The following is an 18,071-nucleotide window of genomic DNA, read 5'->3' as shown; positions in this document are numbered from 1 at the left end:
ATGTCAGCAAAGTTTTGCGCACTCAATGCACAATTTACATCGAGGTATGTAGGTTTGTCATCGTGAAAACAAAGAACGATCTGGGTTAGATTATGGTCAAAGTACCGACGTTGTACAACTGTAATAATGTACCAAGTGCTGACAGATATTGCTGTGATTAAAAAGTAGACCGTAAAATCAATTATTGAAATAATTTAAAACACCTCAACTTGAATGGTATTCGTCAACATAAAAATATACATAGTCCAGCAAAAAGCAAACCCCATCGTTAAGTTTGTTTGGGAGGACAAGGCAACACACCTCTTTCATAGCACTGCGCATTGTTTGAAAATCGGAATCTTGTCTGGCCAGAGCTTCCTGCAACGCCTGAATCTCCTCTTCACCTTGCGCCATCCTCAGCTCCAGCAGCTATATCCTCAAATATTGGTAATTAGGGGGGAGGGGGTTTAGGAAGAGGCAGGGGAGGGAAATAAAAAGTAATTCAGTTTAAGAACAGCAAGTCGAGTGCTGGCTGCTGGTTCAGATAACACATGCGGAAGAATCGATCTACCGGCTTGGCAAAATGTGTCGGCAACTGTCAGACCTAATTTGGTGCACATCCCGGCAAAAAAATAAAAATAAAAATAAAATAATTGCTGGATTTCCAACAATCCATTGATCGCTGGCACAAGGGTCATCCAAATTGGTTCCCACTCAGTCCTGCGAGAACAATGTTCCTCAGGAAGTCATGACTCGCATGTGACCCAATTTCACACCGCCGAAACTCCCAGGACAATCTCTTCCCAATTGAGCTCCTAATCAGAACCAAAATCATCATTGAACATTTCACCCACAATCGTTCCAACATCATGAGCCAATAAACATCACGTGCCTTGCCTTGATCTAAAGTAAAATTGAGTTTGGAGAACAACTGCTGACTTCAGCTATGACCTGAACAACCTGCATAACTTCCAACTTGACCTTTAAAGTGAAACAAAAGTCGAATTTATAAAACAGAATCACGATCTCATTACGATTGAATTTTTCGCTCTCGATTCTTTAACAATTCGTTTTAACGCAACCACGGCAAATTGCTCAGTACTTTGTGGGAACAGGTGTGTCTTGTCCACAACCGACCGACAATCATGTGTGATGTCACTTGTTTCAACAGTCAATCACAGACAAGACATGTCTCGGAAATTGCTGGAAAATTCCCCGAGGGAAAACCTGGGGAAATATGCTGGAGACAGCTTCCTCTGCATTGCCCCGACCCGACTTTGTTTTCAGATACAATGCAAGCAATTGGTCATTTGATTTTTCCATTTCACCTTACAGAATTGCACAATGAAATAAAGAGAAGGAAAAAAATCCTTTGTGCTCAGCCTTACAGAGCCCGTGACAAGCTCCGATGGATTAAATTGTAAAAATCGATCTCCATCTAGTTATATTTACTGGAATGTCCCTCATACCTTTATGGTGCTTGTCGATTCCTCCATCTTGGATTCTGCCTTCTTTTGATGTGCATCAAGAAGCTGAACACAGGCACACAAAAGTCAGCAGTTTGACTCGTATGACATGACACACAAGTTTGCCAATGTGCCCCAAGGAAAGAAATGTGATCACTCAAATCCCTTTTAAGTAATCTACGAGCATGCAAAAGCGTCACCACATAAATCGCACAGTGGCCTCTAGTGGACCATTTTGAGGAAGCTACAACACGCCACAAATTCTCCGAGGTCAGTGCACCAAGGGGCAAGGATAAGGAAAATAATGAGTGGGGGATGGAGGCCTCAAATGGCAAAGCAATCCAATTTCGGAGAGCATGCATCAATCAAGCCAAATTACTCAAAAGCCACGCGGGATCCGGATAATGAGAATAACTTAAACCTGCCAGAATCCTGCGGGATAGCCTGCAGTTGGTCAAGGAAATGCAACAAAACAGATGATATATGCCACCATTAAAAAGGTCGATGATTTTGATGACGTGCGAGACATGGTTCAACAAAATGAAAATACCTCATCTAAATCCCAGACATTTCAAAATGCAAATGCCCCTCATTAATGCAGTACATCTTATTACTTCCCAATAATATGTTTCTAGTTTCACAACTTGATTGATTACATCATAAGGTACACCTACTGTATGTCATCATTTAATTCAAGGTATGTGAAGGAAGAAGCATAATTGTGAATCAAGTTTTCAAGGCTTAAAATAAATAACGAGGGCCTTATGGACTGCCCAGCCACCAAACTACGATTTGATGAGTTGTAAAATCAGAGCACAGCTGTTAATCTCACTTGAAAAAGCAATACATTTCAATCTCAGCAATACCTGCCACCCACCCCCTTAACCCTCCCTCCATTGTCACACCAGAGAAATAATCACTGCATAACAAATGTTCCACAACACTATTCCTACCACTACAACATTTTAAATGACTTCCAATGACTACCGACGTGCAGATGACTTGCCTTGGAGGCTTGCTTATGCCTTTCTTGTAATCTGAGCACTTCTTCCTGCAGTTGCTGGATCTTTGAAAGTGGCTGGCTACCCATCTCCTCCAAATACCTCACCTGCTGCTGCAAGCTGGACAGACATACGAACAGCTGTTACGCCTTCTTCACACCACAAACGCAGCATGCTGGAAGTCAGGATTCATTCATTCATTCAGTCAATGGGCAAAGATCAATGGAAAACAATCCACCACAAAAACCACAAAGTCAGGAAAATATTTGAGGAAGTAAAGACTTTAAAAAAGCAGGGGATTCAAAACACGAGATGTTCATAAGATGAAAGTTGACCCAAACACCGCTTCTTGTTGTTTAATGAAGGTATGAAAGCCTTGATCATTCCTTACTCCCACACTCGCTGCTATCCTTCAACATCCAGTCCCGTTTCTAGTATCAAATCGATAATAATCCATCACCTCTCTTCCGTTTAAGTCATATGGCTTCATACCCCAGCAGTAGACAGGTAGCAGCATTGCAAACTGCTGACCTGGATAATATCAAAAGCAGTTCTCAAACAAAACATGATCTTCACTCAAAATAAGCCTCACACAATGACTTTTCATCCTCTGTCAGAGGGTTCATTCTCTCCTGTTTCTTCAATATTTTCTCAAATATTCCCTCCTTTATAATTCCTGCAATTCATGGGCTTGTCTGATAGCCGAGAGGAATCACACTCCCCTCAATGCTGGCTAGCCTGGGCTCGAATCTCGGCCCAGCTATAAACTGCTTCCATGGTATTTTCTAGGAATGGCGATGAATCAATGTGTGCGTTATCAGTCGGATGGACATTAAATTGGGTGTTCAATCTGCTGGCATTCGTTGGTGTTGGTTAAAGATGCCATGGCATCCTTCACAAAGACTTGGTAAATTATCTTTGGCACTCTGAACAAATTACAAATTTCTGCCACCTTCAGTCGAATGTCAGGCCTGGCCAGCCGGCCGGCTCGTGAAGAATTTGGGAAATAAATAAATAAATAAACTTAATGCAGCTGAATGTTTCTATACGCGGTCAATGGCAATGCTTCAAATGCTGAATGCGCAAATGCCACGGGTGGAAACCTCATCATTTTCTCATTCTCCTTTAAACTCGATCTCTATATTTTCATTCCGAACAGCATAATTCCAATCACAAATGTACACTATACCATTAATGAAACAAAATGCTATATTGTAAACACTCTATGTGAGACAAACTAATATAAATGCCATTCTAACGTGATAGACAATACAGACGAATCTGCTGGCAAGCAAGGGCAGGTACGTAACACCTCGTATGGATTGAAAGTCAAATATCAAAATCATAATTGTGATGAGGAATTTATGAAACCTTCAACCCACCTTAGGACACCTGGACACCTGCTGGGACCCACAAAGGTTCCACATAAGGTTTGGCGGGGCTAGCCCCAAAACTGAAGGAGTTGTTCTGGGACGGACGGATGGGCAGACACTCCTGCTTTATAATATAGATATTTCAAAATGTTTTGGATGGATTTAAGACAAAACTTGGTGGATGAGTTGGGTAGGTGACAAGAACAAGTTGATTAGATTTTGGATAAGGTCTGAATCCAGATCCGGCCTTTCAGTGGGATACAAAACGTAAAATGTTCAGCCTGGTGGAGTTATGTGCTCTCGTTCTTGGTTGCAATTTCTTGTTGTTCTTGTTCAATTTATTGTCGAGTGTCGTTCTTGTTGCATTTTCATTAACCAGCCAAGTTTAACAGTTAAAAAATGGAATGGCTTGGGTACCATTTCAAGGTCCAATATGAGTGAATCAAAATTGCAGGGTACACCAGTCGTATGCTAACTCAAAGAGGAATAACCAGACGTCACCATAAGTAGGTGATGTCGATAATTAATAATCCATGTCTGTGTCATAAAAATTGCAGAAATGAGTGTATCAACAAATTAAATTGATAAAAAATATGAAGAAGAAAGGAAAGTAAACAATCGAATAACTCATGGCATGAAAGGCTAACCCCGGCTCCAGCAGGGAAAATGGCCTTGAATTGCCTGTTGTTGTGTGTGTGTGTGTAACTGTGTATGAAAGTAGTCCTGGCAGTATGGGAGAATCCAGTGCAATAAGTCCTTGTGCCAAGCGTAGGGGGTATTTAAAGTAATAAATCACAGTCGTTTTTGAAAATCACAATGTACTTTGTCTTCAAACGAGAGTGGTGACAGCCCAAAAAGGCCAAGAGGTGAACTGAGACAATCATAAGTCTTAATTTGCCAAAACTGCTGGAATGAGTGTTAAAAAGAGAATTAAACATAAGAGGTGGAGGTATTCACACAACAAAAGTCCTCCACAGCGTTATCTTTCGTCTTGCGATGACTATCAACGGTCTGCCAAATCGACGGTCAGGGTTGGTGCTGCCTCTCATATTCTTACATGAACATATTTCCCCATGGTTGATTTGTGGATGGATGGCTGAAATCACTCTCTGATATCCAATTATAATTCCTCCTTCAAACTCCACCGATTCCTCCTGGGACAAATTTCTCTGGAAAAAAAAAAAAAGCAGAGTCTGTTCCTTGACTATTTGTATTGTGTTGGTAATATTCTGGGTTTTTTCAATCAAAACCCATGAAATGGGTCATTATGTTGGTATAGATTTCACAAGATATTAAAATGTCTTTTGTATACTCTATTAGCTTTATCTAAATCTTGTGGATTGTGCAGATGAATAAATAAATTAAATGAAGAATGAGTGAGCAATAATGATGATGATGTACCATGCTCTTTACAGAACATTGGTGCAGCCAAAGTGGTTTCTTGGCAAGGGTTATACGAGGTGGTTTGCCATTATCTTCCCAGCCTTGTTTGTCCATGCTCTAAACGCTGAGTGTCAAACAAGGAAGCAGCACGTATCATTTTAAAAGTCTTTGGTACGACTCGGACACGGTGTGAACAACCGACCTCAGAGGCTCGGAGTGGAGGCTCTAACCATTACACCACTGAGTGTGGTTGAGTGAGCAGTACAAACTGTTTATTTATGCAGAGTCAAAGCTCCGCTTCTCTCACAGCTGACAGACTCCGGACAAACACTCCTGCTTCCACGATATTTAAGGATGGAGGAAGTATGGGCAGTGGGAGTGAGCCAACTTTTTTTTTCTTTTCTTTTTTCCGACATATATTCGTTTCCAGACACTTGAGATTTTTATGCCATTTTTATGGCATTATGTTTTCAGGTTGTCCGTCCAGCTGTCCGTCCGTGATAGGTTTTCGTCACCGCGATAACTTGAGAACAGCTGAATGAATCTTAGTCAAACTTGCTGCAGGTATGGATAATGAGGTAAAGATGAACCGATTATAATTTTGGCTCATGAGGTCAAGGGCCACAGGTCAGAGGTTATGTTAGGTAAAAATCCTGTTACCACGATAACTTGTGAACCAGTGATGGGATACTGACCAAAGTTGGTACAAGTATGTATTATTAAGCAAAGATAAACTGATTTTATTTTGGGGTCAAGAGGTCAAAAATCAGAGGTCATGTTAAGTTACAATTATTTCGTTGCCACGATAACTTAAGAACGGCTGAAGGGATCTTAGTCAAACTTGGTGCTTGTATGTATAATGAGGTAAAGATGAACTGATTAGATTTGGAGGCCATGAGGTCATAGGCCAAAGGTCAGGAGTCATGTTAAGTAAAAATTATGTTGCCGCACCAACTTGTGAACAAGTGATGGGATTTTGAACAAACTTGGTAAAAGTATATATGATGCAAAGATGAACCAATTGGATTATGGCATCAAGAGGTCAAATGTCAGAGGTGATGTCACGTAAAAATGTGATAATTCAGACCAGCTGAATGGATTTAAATCAAACTTGGTACAACTATGTATAATGATGTAATAATGTGGGTGGAGGCATATCGGTCGACGTCGTGACGTCAAAGAGTGTCGTTCTAGTTATTTATGGAATCCTAGCCTAGCCTTGAGTTACATCAGTAGGCAAAATTAGTACATCAGTAGCAACAAAAGTCACATCAATAGTATCCATAATTTCAGCTTTCTTGCCCACCTAGAAAGTACCAAGTATTTGTATCAGTGTCAGTACGTGAATGGGTGTTAAGAATTTTATTTACATATACAGTGTAAATATAAAAAGATAATCTGCGTCAGTGACATATAAAAGAAAGATAAAGGTGATAAATACACCGTTTTAAAAGATTTTTTAAACCTCCAAAAAAAAAAATTTGTTTTATCAAGCCAAGTTTCTTCTCCAATTAGGTAATAAATCTCTCCAACCTAAAGGAAGGTGTCTGTGGACATTGCTTACACAAGTACACCTATTCAACAGTTCTTCAACACCACCTTTGGTGGCAGAGGTAATAAACATGTAAAATCAACATAAATTGGCTTTGTGATGAAGTCTCATGCTGCGTTGAAGCAGATTCAAACGTTCAGATGCACGTTCAGACAGGATTAAAATTGCACACGATTGCCCACGATTGGTCAAAAGCACGATATTCAAGGGTTCACTGTACTTACTGTACCCCTCCCTATATGATAACTACCATGTTGAAAAACTATTTAAATTCCGAATTTCTCCAAATGATCGTCCCACAAAATAGTTCAAATAATGTAAAAAACAGCGAATTAATACCAACTAGCAACGGTACCCGCCCGATGGGCGGGGCTTCAATTGGGAAGCTGAAATAAAAACGCAAAATATCAGAAATATCAGAAATATCCGTGAAACAGATCGGTCTTTTGGAGGTATCACCATCATCTTCTCTGGAGACTGGAGACAGATCCTGCCTGTCATCCGAAGAGGAGGCCGCGCTGACACGGTTGCTGCAACCCTGAAGCAGTCCCCCCTCTGGAGTCAAGTCCAGGTGCATCGGCTGCAAAGCCAGTTCCTGTCAGCATGCAAGGTGATCAGGTTGCTGACTATGATGTCAGTGAGGCTCTTGACGTTTTCTCCTTGGGTCAGGTAGTCCTCCTTGACTTGAACTTTAAACTCGCCGATTTCTGCATCGATGGGTAGCCTTCCCTCTCCAATTCGCAAAAGTTTATTAGCAAACTCTTCATCTCCACTTCCCGTGTTATGCACCCGCATGTTCTTTGTCAGCCGATGCACCTGGACTTGACTCCAGAGGGGGGACTGCTTCAGGGTTGCAGCAACCGGGTCAGCGCGGCCTCCTCTTCGGATGACAGGCAGGATCTGTCTCCAGTCTCCAGAGAAGATGATGGTGATACCTCCAAAAGACCGATCTGTCTCACTGATATCACGGAATGTCCGGTCCAACGCTTCGATGATACGCCTGTCGCCTGTCACACATGGAGACTTCGTCAATGACCAAGAGATGACATTGCTTGATCAATTGCCCTGTACTGTCTCTCTTGGTGATGTTGCACACAGAGTCCTCCTTGATTGATAGTGGTACTTTGCAGCGGGAGTGAAGCGAACGACCATTTGGAAGAAGGGTTGCTACAATTCCACTCATAGCTGTGGCGAACGCAACTTTCTTCTCAGAGCGAACTTGAGCCAGCAGTATACAGATGAGAAAGGTTTTTCCAGTACCTCCAGGAGCATCCAATCTGAACAACTGACCCTTCTCATTCCTCACCGAGTCGATGACTGCTTCATAGAACAGTTGCTGCTCCTCATTCAGCTTTGGCTGATTCTCAGTGACGTACCCTTCCAGTTCTTGCACATTGTAGTTGGTCTCTTCTTCGATGATTCTCGCCTGCTCAAGTTGCTCCGCAAGGGCCCTGTTCGGTTTAGGAAGCTGGAAGTCTTTCTCCAGATCAAGCCCATGTCGCTGAACAATCATTTGAATCTGCAGCAGGGTGGTATGCACTGCAGCTTCTGTTGGTTCCGGCAGGTTGTGCTTGTGAAGGAGATCTTCCATCAGTATCCCCTTGTGGCGGTTCCAGAAATCTAATTCAAATTGCACGAATATGTGAATTGTGATTGTGTTTCATTGTGATGTTTGTGCGGCGACGGGCGGTGTGTACAAAGGGCAGGGACTTAATCAACACGAGCTGATGACTCACGCTTACTGGGAATTCCTTGTTCGTGGGACACGGTCTCACGCCCCAGTCCCCATCACGGATGGGGCTCAGCGGTTTACCGAGCATGACGGCGAAGGGCAAGGTACACGCTGGCCCGTCCAGTGTAGTGCGCGTGCGGCCCCGTACATCGAAGGGCATTAAACGTTCATTAAACATTAAACGTGCATTAAAGGATTACGGAACAAAAAACATGACGAAATTACGTTCAAACCGTCACGTCAAACACTACCGTGAACACATACATCGTCACAACATCGTCACATGAGAACATCACAATGTGAATGTTATGTTCACAATGAACGTTATGCAAACGCAAATGTTATGCGGGAGTCCAAACCTGAGAATGGTGGAGACCAAAGCTGAAATTGGGAAACCTAATAGCCTATTTTACTCCCTGGGGTCCCAGGATTACCCACCCAAAATATCTTTGCGATCCATCCAGCAGTTTTTGCGGTACCTTCAAAGAGACGGACGGACATTTGGTGAATTATAGTAAGATAGTCAGAAAACTGGAAGTACTATAGGCAGCGATGCCTTATGACAGTGTCAGGGAGAAATTAACACCTCGGTTGTTCTGTCTTCTGACTGACAGTTTTGATAATTACTGGAGTTTGATTTTGGTAATTACTTGCGGACTTCCTCTCTGGTCGTAGTCAACATGTGGCCCTGAATGGATTTCTCTCATCTCCCATTCCTGTTCAGGCTGGGGTTCCCCAAGGCAGTGTTCTGGGCCCTGTGCTTTTTCTGGTCTTCATCAATGATCTCTCAGACTCTCTGGAAAATCCTCTCTATCTCTTTGCCGCTCCATACCTCATCCCTCAGATCAGCAGTCTGCAGCCTCCTCACTCTCTGCAGCCCTGGACAAAATCACAGACTGGTCAAACAAGCGGAACATGTCTTTCAATCCTGACAAATCTCACAATCTTACAATGTCTCTCCGAAAAGACCGTCTGGACAAGCCTCCCATCTACTTTCTCAACAATCCTCTCCAAGAAGTTCTGTCACTCAAGGTCTTGGGTCTCACAATCTGCCATGATCTTCCCTGGGAAAACCGTATTTCCAAGCTGGCCTCCATTGCCAGTCGCCGACTGGGCATCCTCCGTCATGCGAAGTCCATCCTTGGCACACCTGAGCTCCTCACCACATACAAGGCTTTCATCCGCAGCTCAATGGAGTCCTGCTCTCCCCTCTGGGCTGGTGCTCCTGCCTCACACCTAGCTTGGCTTCACGCTGTTGAAACCAAAGCTTTCAGAATCATTGGAATCTCCAGCGACGAAGCTAACTCTGAGGGCCTTTCACTCACTCCGCAGGCAGGTTAGTGGTCTTTCTGTCTTCTACCGACTCCTCTCTGGCCGATCCCCCCACCCCCCAGCCCTGTCTGTGCTCTGTCCCCCAAATACTCCTGCAGGTCGCACAAGATCTGCAAGCAACCCTCTTATGGTGAACCTGCCAAAATCAAGACTCTCTGCTCACCTTCACTCTTTCATTCCTCTTTTCTCTTTTCTCCTGCCTCTGGAACAAACTCACTCACTCTCTTCAATCCCCCTCCTCCCTCCAGATCTTCAAAACAGCTGTTCAGCACCATCTCTTATCTTCCCCCATCCAAAACCTTGATCTTTTCTACCCCCGCTAATTCACCCCAGATACACTTTTTTGAAATTCCAACTTCTTGCCTGGAAGTCCTAGCTGTGTCCATATGTTTTTAACTCTCCCACCCCCCACCCCACTTCCCACACCTCCTCCCCCCCAAGCCCTCTCCCTCCCACAGATCTCCCTGCTCTCAAATGTTGTACTTGTGTGCTTGCCCCTCTCTCCCCATCCTGTCTCCCGCTCCCTTTATTTTGTCTTATGTGTCCGTTTTTTTTTTTTTGGCATTAATGTTAGCTCTTACACGAGCGTCGATCTTGTTTTCCTTCTAAAAAAGAAAAAGAAAAAAAGGTTTATCGAGCTTTGTCTTATGCTCCAAATCAACTAATCTATGAATGAAGAAGAGAAAAATTAGCCAATTCGTCTTGTACTCTGCAAAATGCAATTATATGTTTTGTTTTGCACCGAAGAACAATGATAAACTTAGTTTTTTGTTGTTTTTTTTTGTATACAGAATCGAGGCTCGTGAAAGAGGTAAATTGCAGGTTGCAGGTTTCTTGCCCCGGGTTTCTGGACCACCCTGTAAATATATTGTTGCGGTTTTGTAAATAAAGGCAACCCCCCCCCCCATAGTTAGTTACACCACAACATGTAGCCTCGCTTAGTTAGTTATTTCTTATAAAATGTGAAGTATAGTCTCCTTCCCAGTGTTAGTATGCGTTGAGGCAGGCAGGGTAATGGTAGGCCTCATTGCAGCCTAAAGTGCCTCGTCATGGGCCTAGGACAAGCCGCCCGAAGTAGGAGCTGGAGGGCGTGGCAGGTGAGCAGCGAGCAGCCAATGGGAGCTGAAGGGAGTGGCCAAGGGTGACCAATAAGGGGCTGTCACGACACGTGACCCCAGGCGGCCAATGGAGGCCCGTGGAACGTTTGAGTGGGGGGGGGGTCCGGGGGCTATAAAACCCGGCCCGAACCCCCGCTCTCTCTCTCTTGCGGGCGCACCGCTCTCTCTCTCTGCCCCGACTCTCTCTCTGCCTGGACTCCCTGCATATAGACACTCTCCCTGCCACGCGCGCTCTGCCTCGCTGACCCTGAGATACGCTCCTCGGATTCCTGCTACGTGCACATCCGTGATCAACGCCCCTGCCGCGAACATCTCCGGCTGTGGTGTCCCGGGTTGGAGCGATCCTTGGGGGTATCCACCCAACGAGCCCATCCAGGCAAACTGCACAAAGCGGCCGCGCTTTGTGCGCATTCCCCTCTTCCTTCCCTTCCCCGAACGAATCTGAGGGCCCTTGTCTGGGAACCTAGGTAAGGCCATTAAGATTCTTCGCTGTGTCCTTTTCCTGTGAATACTGTCCCTTGTAAATAAATCTTGGGGTTTGTTTCCAACCTGGCCGTCATCATCCTTTCAACATTGGCCTAGCAATGCCCGAATTAAAACTGCTCGATCGGGTTCAATAGTGTTAATGGCATGAGTTACGCAACGCAAAACCGCTCTGGCGTTCAATACCAGTGTGACTCGTGCGAGGTTCAGTCCCCGTTCTCACAGCTGCGTGTGTTGAAGGTACTCGGGTCGTGACCGTTAACCCTTCCACGCGTAGCTGCGGGCTCGGCGGCTGGAATTGCTTAGCAATCCGTCCACCACGAGTGTAGTGTGGGTGGCGGCCTCGTGGACTCGGAGTTCGAGGGGGAGCAGGGCTTAATCCCCCCTTAGTACGTCGACGAACCCGAGATCCACAACAATATATTGTTTTTATATATTTATTTATTTCTTGGGGAAAATGCCAGGGGCATAGAAAAGGTCCCTTTATATGGTATGTGCCATGTGGCAAACTACAGAAAAGAAGGAACATTCCATAGCTTGTAAAAATGCCAAACAATAGAAAATAAGGGACATTCAAAAAATCTCATAAACCCCATAAATCGTATAAAGGGTATAAAGGGCGCCAATTTGATTCAGACAGCTGCATGAAGAAGAAAATGTATTTTATTTGCCAAGTGTAGGGCGCCCCTTTGTATGAACTTTTCTAGAGCATTACTTGGTTCCTCCTAAGAACACAAGGGTAGTGTCCAGCATGCACACGGGATTTTTTGAATGTCCCTTCTTTTCTGTAGTTTGGAATTTTCTACAAGCTATGTAATGTCCCTTCTTTTCTATGCTTTGCCACATGCCACATCTATCTATAATTCCAGTAATCTCTGTACGTTTGTACGTTTGTACGTTTGTCTGTGACCGCTGTTTCTCGACAACCACGGGTCCGATATACTTTTAACTTGCCAGGTATATTGCTGGGGACCCGAGGATGTGCCTTTTCAAGGTTTCATATTAATCGGACAATTACTTACCGAGCTATGTCCAAAAAACGATTCAACCAATCAGAGAGCAGCGAACTATCGCGTGTGCCGAACGTGGCGGACACACTCTGCCTCGGATGGCACATTTGAGAGCGTATTCATTTATTTCACGTTTGCAAACTATGTTGGCGTTAAACTATGTTTTAAAACTAATAAAAACGAATTTGCGATTCATTCGCTTTCCTGCGCGTTTGTGCACGCGATGGCGATTTCTTTACCAAACTCCGGAAGCCGTTCGCTTTGGACCAAACCATTTCATGTAAATAGAGGGGGGGGGATATAATTTTAGATATAGATATAGTACGGGCAATGCCCTAGTACTATATAAAGGGGCCTTTTCTCTGCCCTGGCATTTTTCGCAAGAATATCCCTTCTTTTCTATAGTTTGCCACATATTTGTGAAGTTTGTGAAGTATAAACATGCTGTCTTCTGACTAAACCCGTCAGCGAAGCAACGGGCGTATGCTATTACTGTACAAAAATCCACAAACTGCTTCCTGCATATTTTTTGTGTGGTAAGTGGATATTACCATCACATGATAATATGTTTAGCAAAAATACATTTTTTTCAATTTCCGAATTTATTTTATCTTACTATAATTTACCAAATGTCTGTCTGTCTGTTCGAAGGTACCGTAAAAACTGCTGAACCGATCGCAAAGATATATTGGGTGGGTAATCCTGGGATCTCCAGGAGTAAAATAGGCTATTTAGTTTTCCCAATTTCAGCTTTGGTCTCCAGCATTCTCAGGTTTGGACTCCTGCTTAACATTCGCGTTTGCATAACGTTCATTGTGAGGATGTTCTCATTGTGACGATGTTGTGACGGTGTATGTGTTCACGGTAGTGTTTGACGTGACGGTGTGAACGTAATTTCGTAATGTTTTTCGTTTAATAATCCTTTAATGAACGTTTAATGTTTAATGAACGTTTAATGTTTAATGAACGTTTAATGCCCTTCGATGTCCGGGGCCGCACGCGCGCTACACTGGACGGGCCAGCGTGTACCTTGCCCTTCGCCGTCAGGCTCGGGTAAACTGCTGAGCCCCATCCGTGATGGGGACTGGGGCTTGAAACAGTGTCCTTCATTAAAAGTATAATAAACGCTGTCTCCATCGATCTTGCCCAGGCCGTAACAGCCGTAACGTTTAATCTCTACATGAGAGAATTCCACATAGCTATTTGGGCGGTGTATACGCTGACAGATCGCTGTCTCCATCGATCTTGCCAAGGCCGTAACAGCTATCGGCTCAAAATCCTTTTAACTGTTGATTTGATACAGTTACACGTATCGGGAATTTGGTACACGTATCGGGAGTACATACGACATAGCGATTGTGAACACGATCATCGATCACGATTCACGATCATCACGATCATCACGATCATAGTGTATCGATCACGATTTGAAACACGATGGAATAATATTTACCAATATGAACAGTGATGTGGCTTTTATTGAAATGCTCAAGATACTGTTTAGATTTTGATGATTTGCGTGTGATATGATTTAACGGATATTTATATGAATCGTTGAAAATAAAAAAACCTTCAATTTCTGATATTTTGCCTTTTCATTTGGGCTTCCCAATTAAAGCCCTGCCCATAGGGCGGGTACCGTTGCTAGTATACTTAAAGTTAACTGTGATTTTTCATCGATTCTCGCACAAATTTGAATTATCAACCTATACTGCACACTTTTAACTTCCCACAAATGTTTAATGGGGAGGGAGAGTGTGGGGGATGTTATGGCACTGCAAAACTGAAAATAACCCAAACTTTTCTGTACTGTACATCATGAACTCCACGTGAAAAAAAAAAAACTTGTTTCTTAAAGGATAGCATTACAAGAAGAACAATGGCATCCTAGTCTTGAAACCATAAAGACTTTCATCGTTCAGTTTACCTGGCAATAGTATTTGCTAGGTCTGCATTTTTACTCCTCAAGTCTTCAAGATCATCCTCACGCTGGTAACAGTCCTGCCGAGACACGTTCAGCTTGTTCTCATAATCCCGTAGGGTGTCTTTGAGGCTTTCCTTCTCATTTTTAAGCTCAGACACCTGGCAGAGAAAAAGATAGGCAACAAATACAAAGCGAGTTAAAAAGACTGAAAGATGAATCATAGCATGTTCCAAAGACACTAAAACTTTCAATCTGTAAACATTCTTCCTCTTAAAAAAAATTCTAACAAGATAAAATCCCTACGGCTCAGATCAGGATAAAGATAACCAGGAATGCAAGTGCTGACTATTGCATTTCAGGAGACATCCCACCAGGGTGGCAGGTAGGTGGGCCACTTTGTCAATCTTTGATAACTGACCAGATGCCGCAATTGAATCAAGATTTGGCAAAGTTGATTTTCACAGTGAGGGCCGACAAGTCATTCCCAGATTGGAAAAACAAACAAACAAGGATTTGCATCCTCTCACCCTATTGTACAGAATAGCTCAGCAGCAATTTCTGTACCATTCCTCATGACCCGTTTAACATGCGTTTCCAAAGCCACAACTATTGTACACCACTCCTTTCCTATGCCATCTCCAGGCACTGCAAAACGTCATTGCCGGGCATCGAAGGGGGCTCGGCAGTGACGCACGCTGAAAGGGAGTACTCAGTTTTCACTCTGGTTGTTGTACACCGCTCCTTTCCTATGCCATCTCCAAGCGCTGCATATCGTCATTGCCGGGCACCGAAGGGGGCTCGGCAGTGACGCACGCTGAAAGGGAGTACTCAGTTTTCACCCTGGTTGTTTGTTTGTTTGTTTGTTTGTTTTCTTGCTTTCTTGTTTGTCCGGGCTATATCTCAGCCATCCTTTGAGCTAGGAAGCTGAAATTTCGGCACAATAGTGAGCAAGTCCTTTGTCAAAAACGTATTTTTTGTTTTTTGATCAATTAATTGAGGAGTTATTTAATTATTAGCGATTAATTAAGTACTTATTTAATTAATTAAATTTCCTTTCTCTTCTGACCATTAACTCAGGCACCTTTTCAGTTAGGAAGCTGATATTTGGACATGCCAATGACCAGGTGATTTGGCTGCAAAGGCTATTTTTGATTTATTAATTAATCAATTAATCGATTAATTATTGAATTATTCGATTAAGGACTAAAAATGTTTTTTTTTCAGTTACAGATTCTGATGAAATGCTGGTGGTTTATGTGTTCTATGACCGAAGTGATTAATAATTTAATTTTTTAATGATTTTTTTTTTTTTTTTTCATTATTAATCATTTATTTATATTCTTTCTCATTTGGCCAATATCTCAGGCACCTTTTGAGCTAGGAAGCTAATATTTGGACATGAGTGACCAAGTGATGTGGCTATCAAGGATATTTTTGATTTATTGATTAATCATTTAATCGATTAATTATTTATTGATTAATTAATTAATTTTTTAATTTTTTATTAACGACTTATTTAATTAAATTTCTACAAGATACATCTTCGGATGAAGCACGAGTGGTTTAGTTATGCTATTAGCCAATTGATTAAGAAAATATTTTGTGATAATCTTTTATTGATTTTAATTAAACAATTAATCAATCAATTATATCCCTGCGCATCGTAAGAGGCGACTAAGGGTTGGCGTCAGGAAGGGCATCCGGCCATAAAAACATTGCCTCAAACAGGGAACCATGATTGTCATGGGGCCAGCAAGGCTAACCCCCGCTCTAGCAGGGAAAATGGCCTTAAAAACGATCATTCATTCATTCATTCTCCCTCCCAATGCAGTCTCTTGGAGCTGCACTGCGGTATTGCCGGGCGCCTCGGGCGCCCCGGCAATGCCGCGCTGTTGGTTTTTTTTATTATTTGGCATGGGGGCAGTGTACTTTGAATGTATCTGCACTTGTCCATAATAGTTTCATAATTCAATGCAGTCACGTTTCAGACCTGTGCTGGCAAACACTCAAGCACAGCCTAAAAACACCTGTTCAGGAAATATAAAACGTTCCACTTGAGCTCCATACCTGCAGTATAAACTTAAAAACTCCATACCTGTAGTGAAATTTTCTGATGCTCTTCCACTGTAGGCAGCCCTGCCAGGTACCTCTCCAGGTTCTGTGCCTTTTTCTGTTGCTCCTGTCGTGCAGCTGCTTCCTTCTGGCTGCTTCCTTCTGGCACTTGTGCTTGAGGCTCGCCATGTGCTTGTCACGGTTGGAAATCTTTGAGCAAAAAGGAGATATAAGGGACTTTATGAGGATTCTAATTTTGGAAGACAGCACCAAACTTTCATCTGGAAAATCCTCTGATGATGACTCCACCCCGTGCTATGGCATCCTTCATCCTTCAGATAAACAGTCTCTCCCCTATCTGCAGACCTTGATATAATCATGAGCTGGTCCTACACTTAGAACGCCATATATGTTTCAATTATTCACACTCTCATGCTGGCTCTCCTCTTGAAGAAGTTCAGTCACTCAAATGTTGGAGCCTAACCATCAGCTATGATCTTTATTGGGGAAACCACATACCACAAATTGCCATGCATAAGCCACACTTGTGTATGTGCCGCACCATAATTTTGCGACCCCCTTCACATAGAAAAAAAAAATCATCTTTTGTGACCCAATTTTGCGATGGTCCAACCTGTGACAGTAATATAAAAATGGTCCTACTTGTCTCAGCAAGACAAATGTTATTTTGAAAGTGCACCATAAAAAAGTGGAAATCCCCAGACGTTATAGAATACAGTCTCCATCATCCCACTTTAAATATGCTTTATTATAAAGTATACACAGAGGATAAGAAAGCGGATTGGGGATTTTGTTAGGAACCAAGGCCTTCAAAATCATTGGTATCTCCCTCAATGAAGCCGATGACTTGCCCAATGCAAACTCTGCCCTTTACGTGCGCTGTTCCCTCCCCAGGTTTCCGCAGGGTGCACACAGTGTGCCAGTAAACCCCTTCGGATGAAACTTCCAAAATCCAGACTCTGCATCCTCAACTTCCTAAATCTCATTCTTCCTTCTGGGGCTTCAAGATGGCTGTTCACAACCATCTTAGGTTATCCCCCATTAATCCTCCCCAAGCCCACCTCTTTCCAAGTTTCCAGGTTTTCCAACTTCGGTGAATGAGTGTTTGTGCCTGTATCCATATTGTTCACCCCAAGTCCTCTCCTTGCTCTTATTCTTACCCATGTCCAGTATCTCTCCAAGTCTCCCATTATTTTGTCCCTCAACACTACCGTTTGCGTGTTCCCGTGTCTTCCTACTGTTCTTTTCATTTGGTTAGGTCGTGGTCCGTTGTGTACTTTTGGTTAGGCTTCTCCACGAGCCGTGACTGTCCATAATAATAAAACATTGGATTTGGAAAATGGTGCTTTGTTTTCATGTGCAAATCGTGCTGTGACGGGGCACTTGGAGTGATATAAGCTGCCATATACATGTTCTGCTCCCAAACAGGCTTATGATTCAATATGAAACCTATTTGTTTATTATATATGCCTCTGCAATGTTTGTTGAGGCAAGATGTATGTTCTAACAGTTGAGTGGAGTACAAGTGCTGCTAATTATAATATTGTACTTATACTTTAAGCCATATGGAAAGATCACCAGAGTTCCGGAGATTTCTGGTTACTTCTGGACTTTGATGAATGAGCAATTTTGAGCAGTGCCTGGT

The 18,071-nt window shown here is 43.0% G+C and overlaps 1 protein-coding gene across 1 annotated transcript in view; it reads right to left on the bottom strand.

The window, feature by feature from the left end:
- The window catches only part of LOC137439839 (centrosomal protein of 85 kDa), a 58,824-nt gene extending 41,234 nt beyond the window's left edge, over positions 1–17,590 (bottom strand). Inside the window, exons 1-6 of the mRNA XM_078767997.1 lie at positions 17,488–17,590; positions 16,449–16,597; positions 14,357–14,511; positions 2,452–2,566; positions 1,449–1,511; positions 301–408 (exon numbers count right to left, since the gene is read on the bottom strand). Of these exons, the coding sequence (XP_078624123.1) occupies positions 301–408; positions 1,449–1,511; positions 2,452–2,566; positions 14,357–14,511; positions 16,449–16,597; positions 17,488–17,590 (693 nt within the window). The remainder of the gene's footprint in view (positions 1–300; positions 409–1,448; positions 1,512–2,451; positions 2,567–14,356; positions 14,512–16,448; positions 16,598–17,487) is intronic.
- Between the last annotated feature and the right edge of the window lie 481 nt (positions 17,591–18,071).

Source organism: Myxine glutinosa, chromosome 14, assembly GCF_964187855.1.
Source record: "Myxine glutinosa chromosome 14, kmMyxGlut1.1, whole genome shotgun sequence".
NCBI classification, from domain to species: Eukaryota; Metazoa; Chordata; class Myxini; order Myxiniformes; family Myxinidae; genus Myxine; species Myxine glutinosa.
The sequence above is the reverse complement of the archived record's forward strand: the minus strand, read 5'-3'. Positions and strand labels throughout refer to the sequence as shown.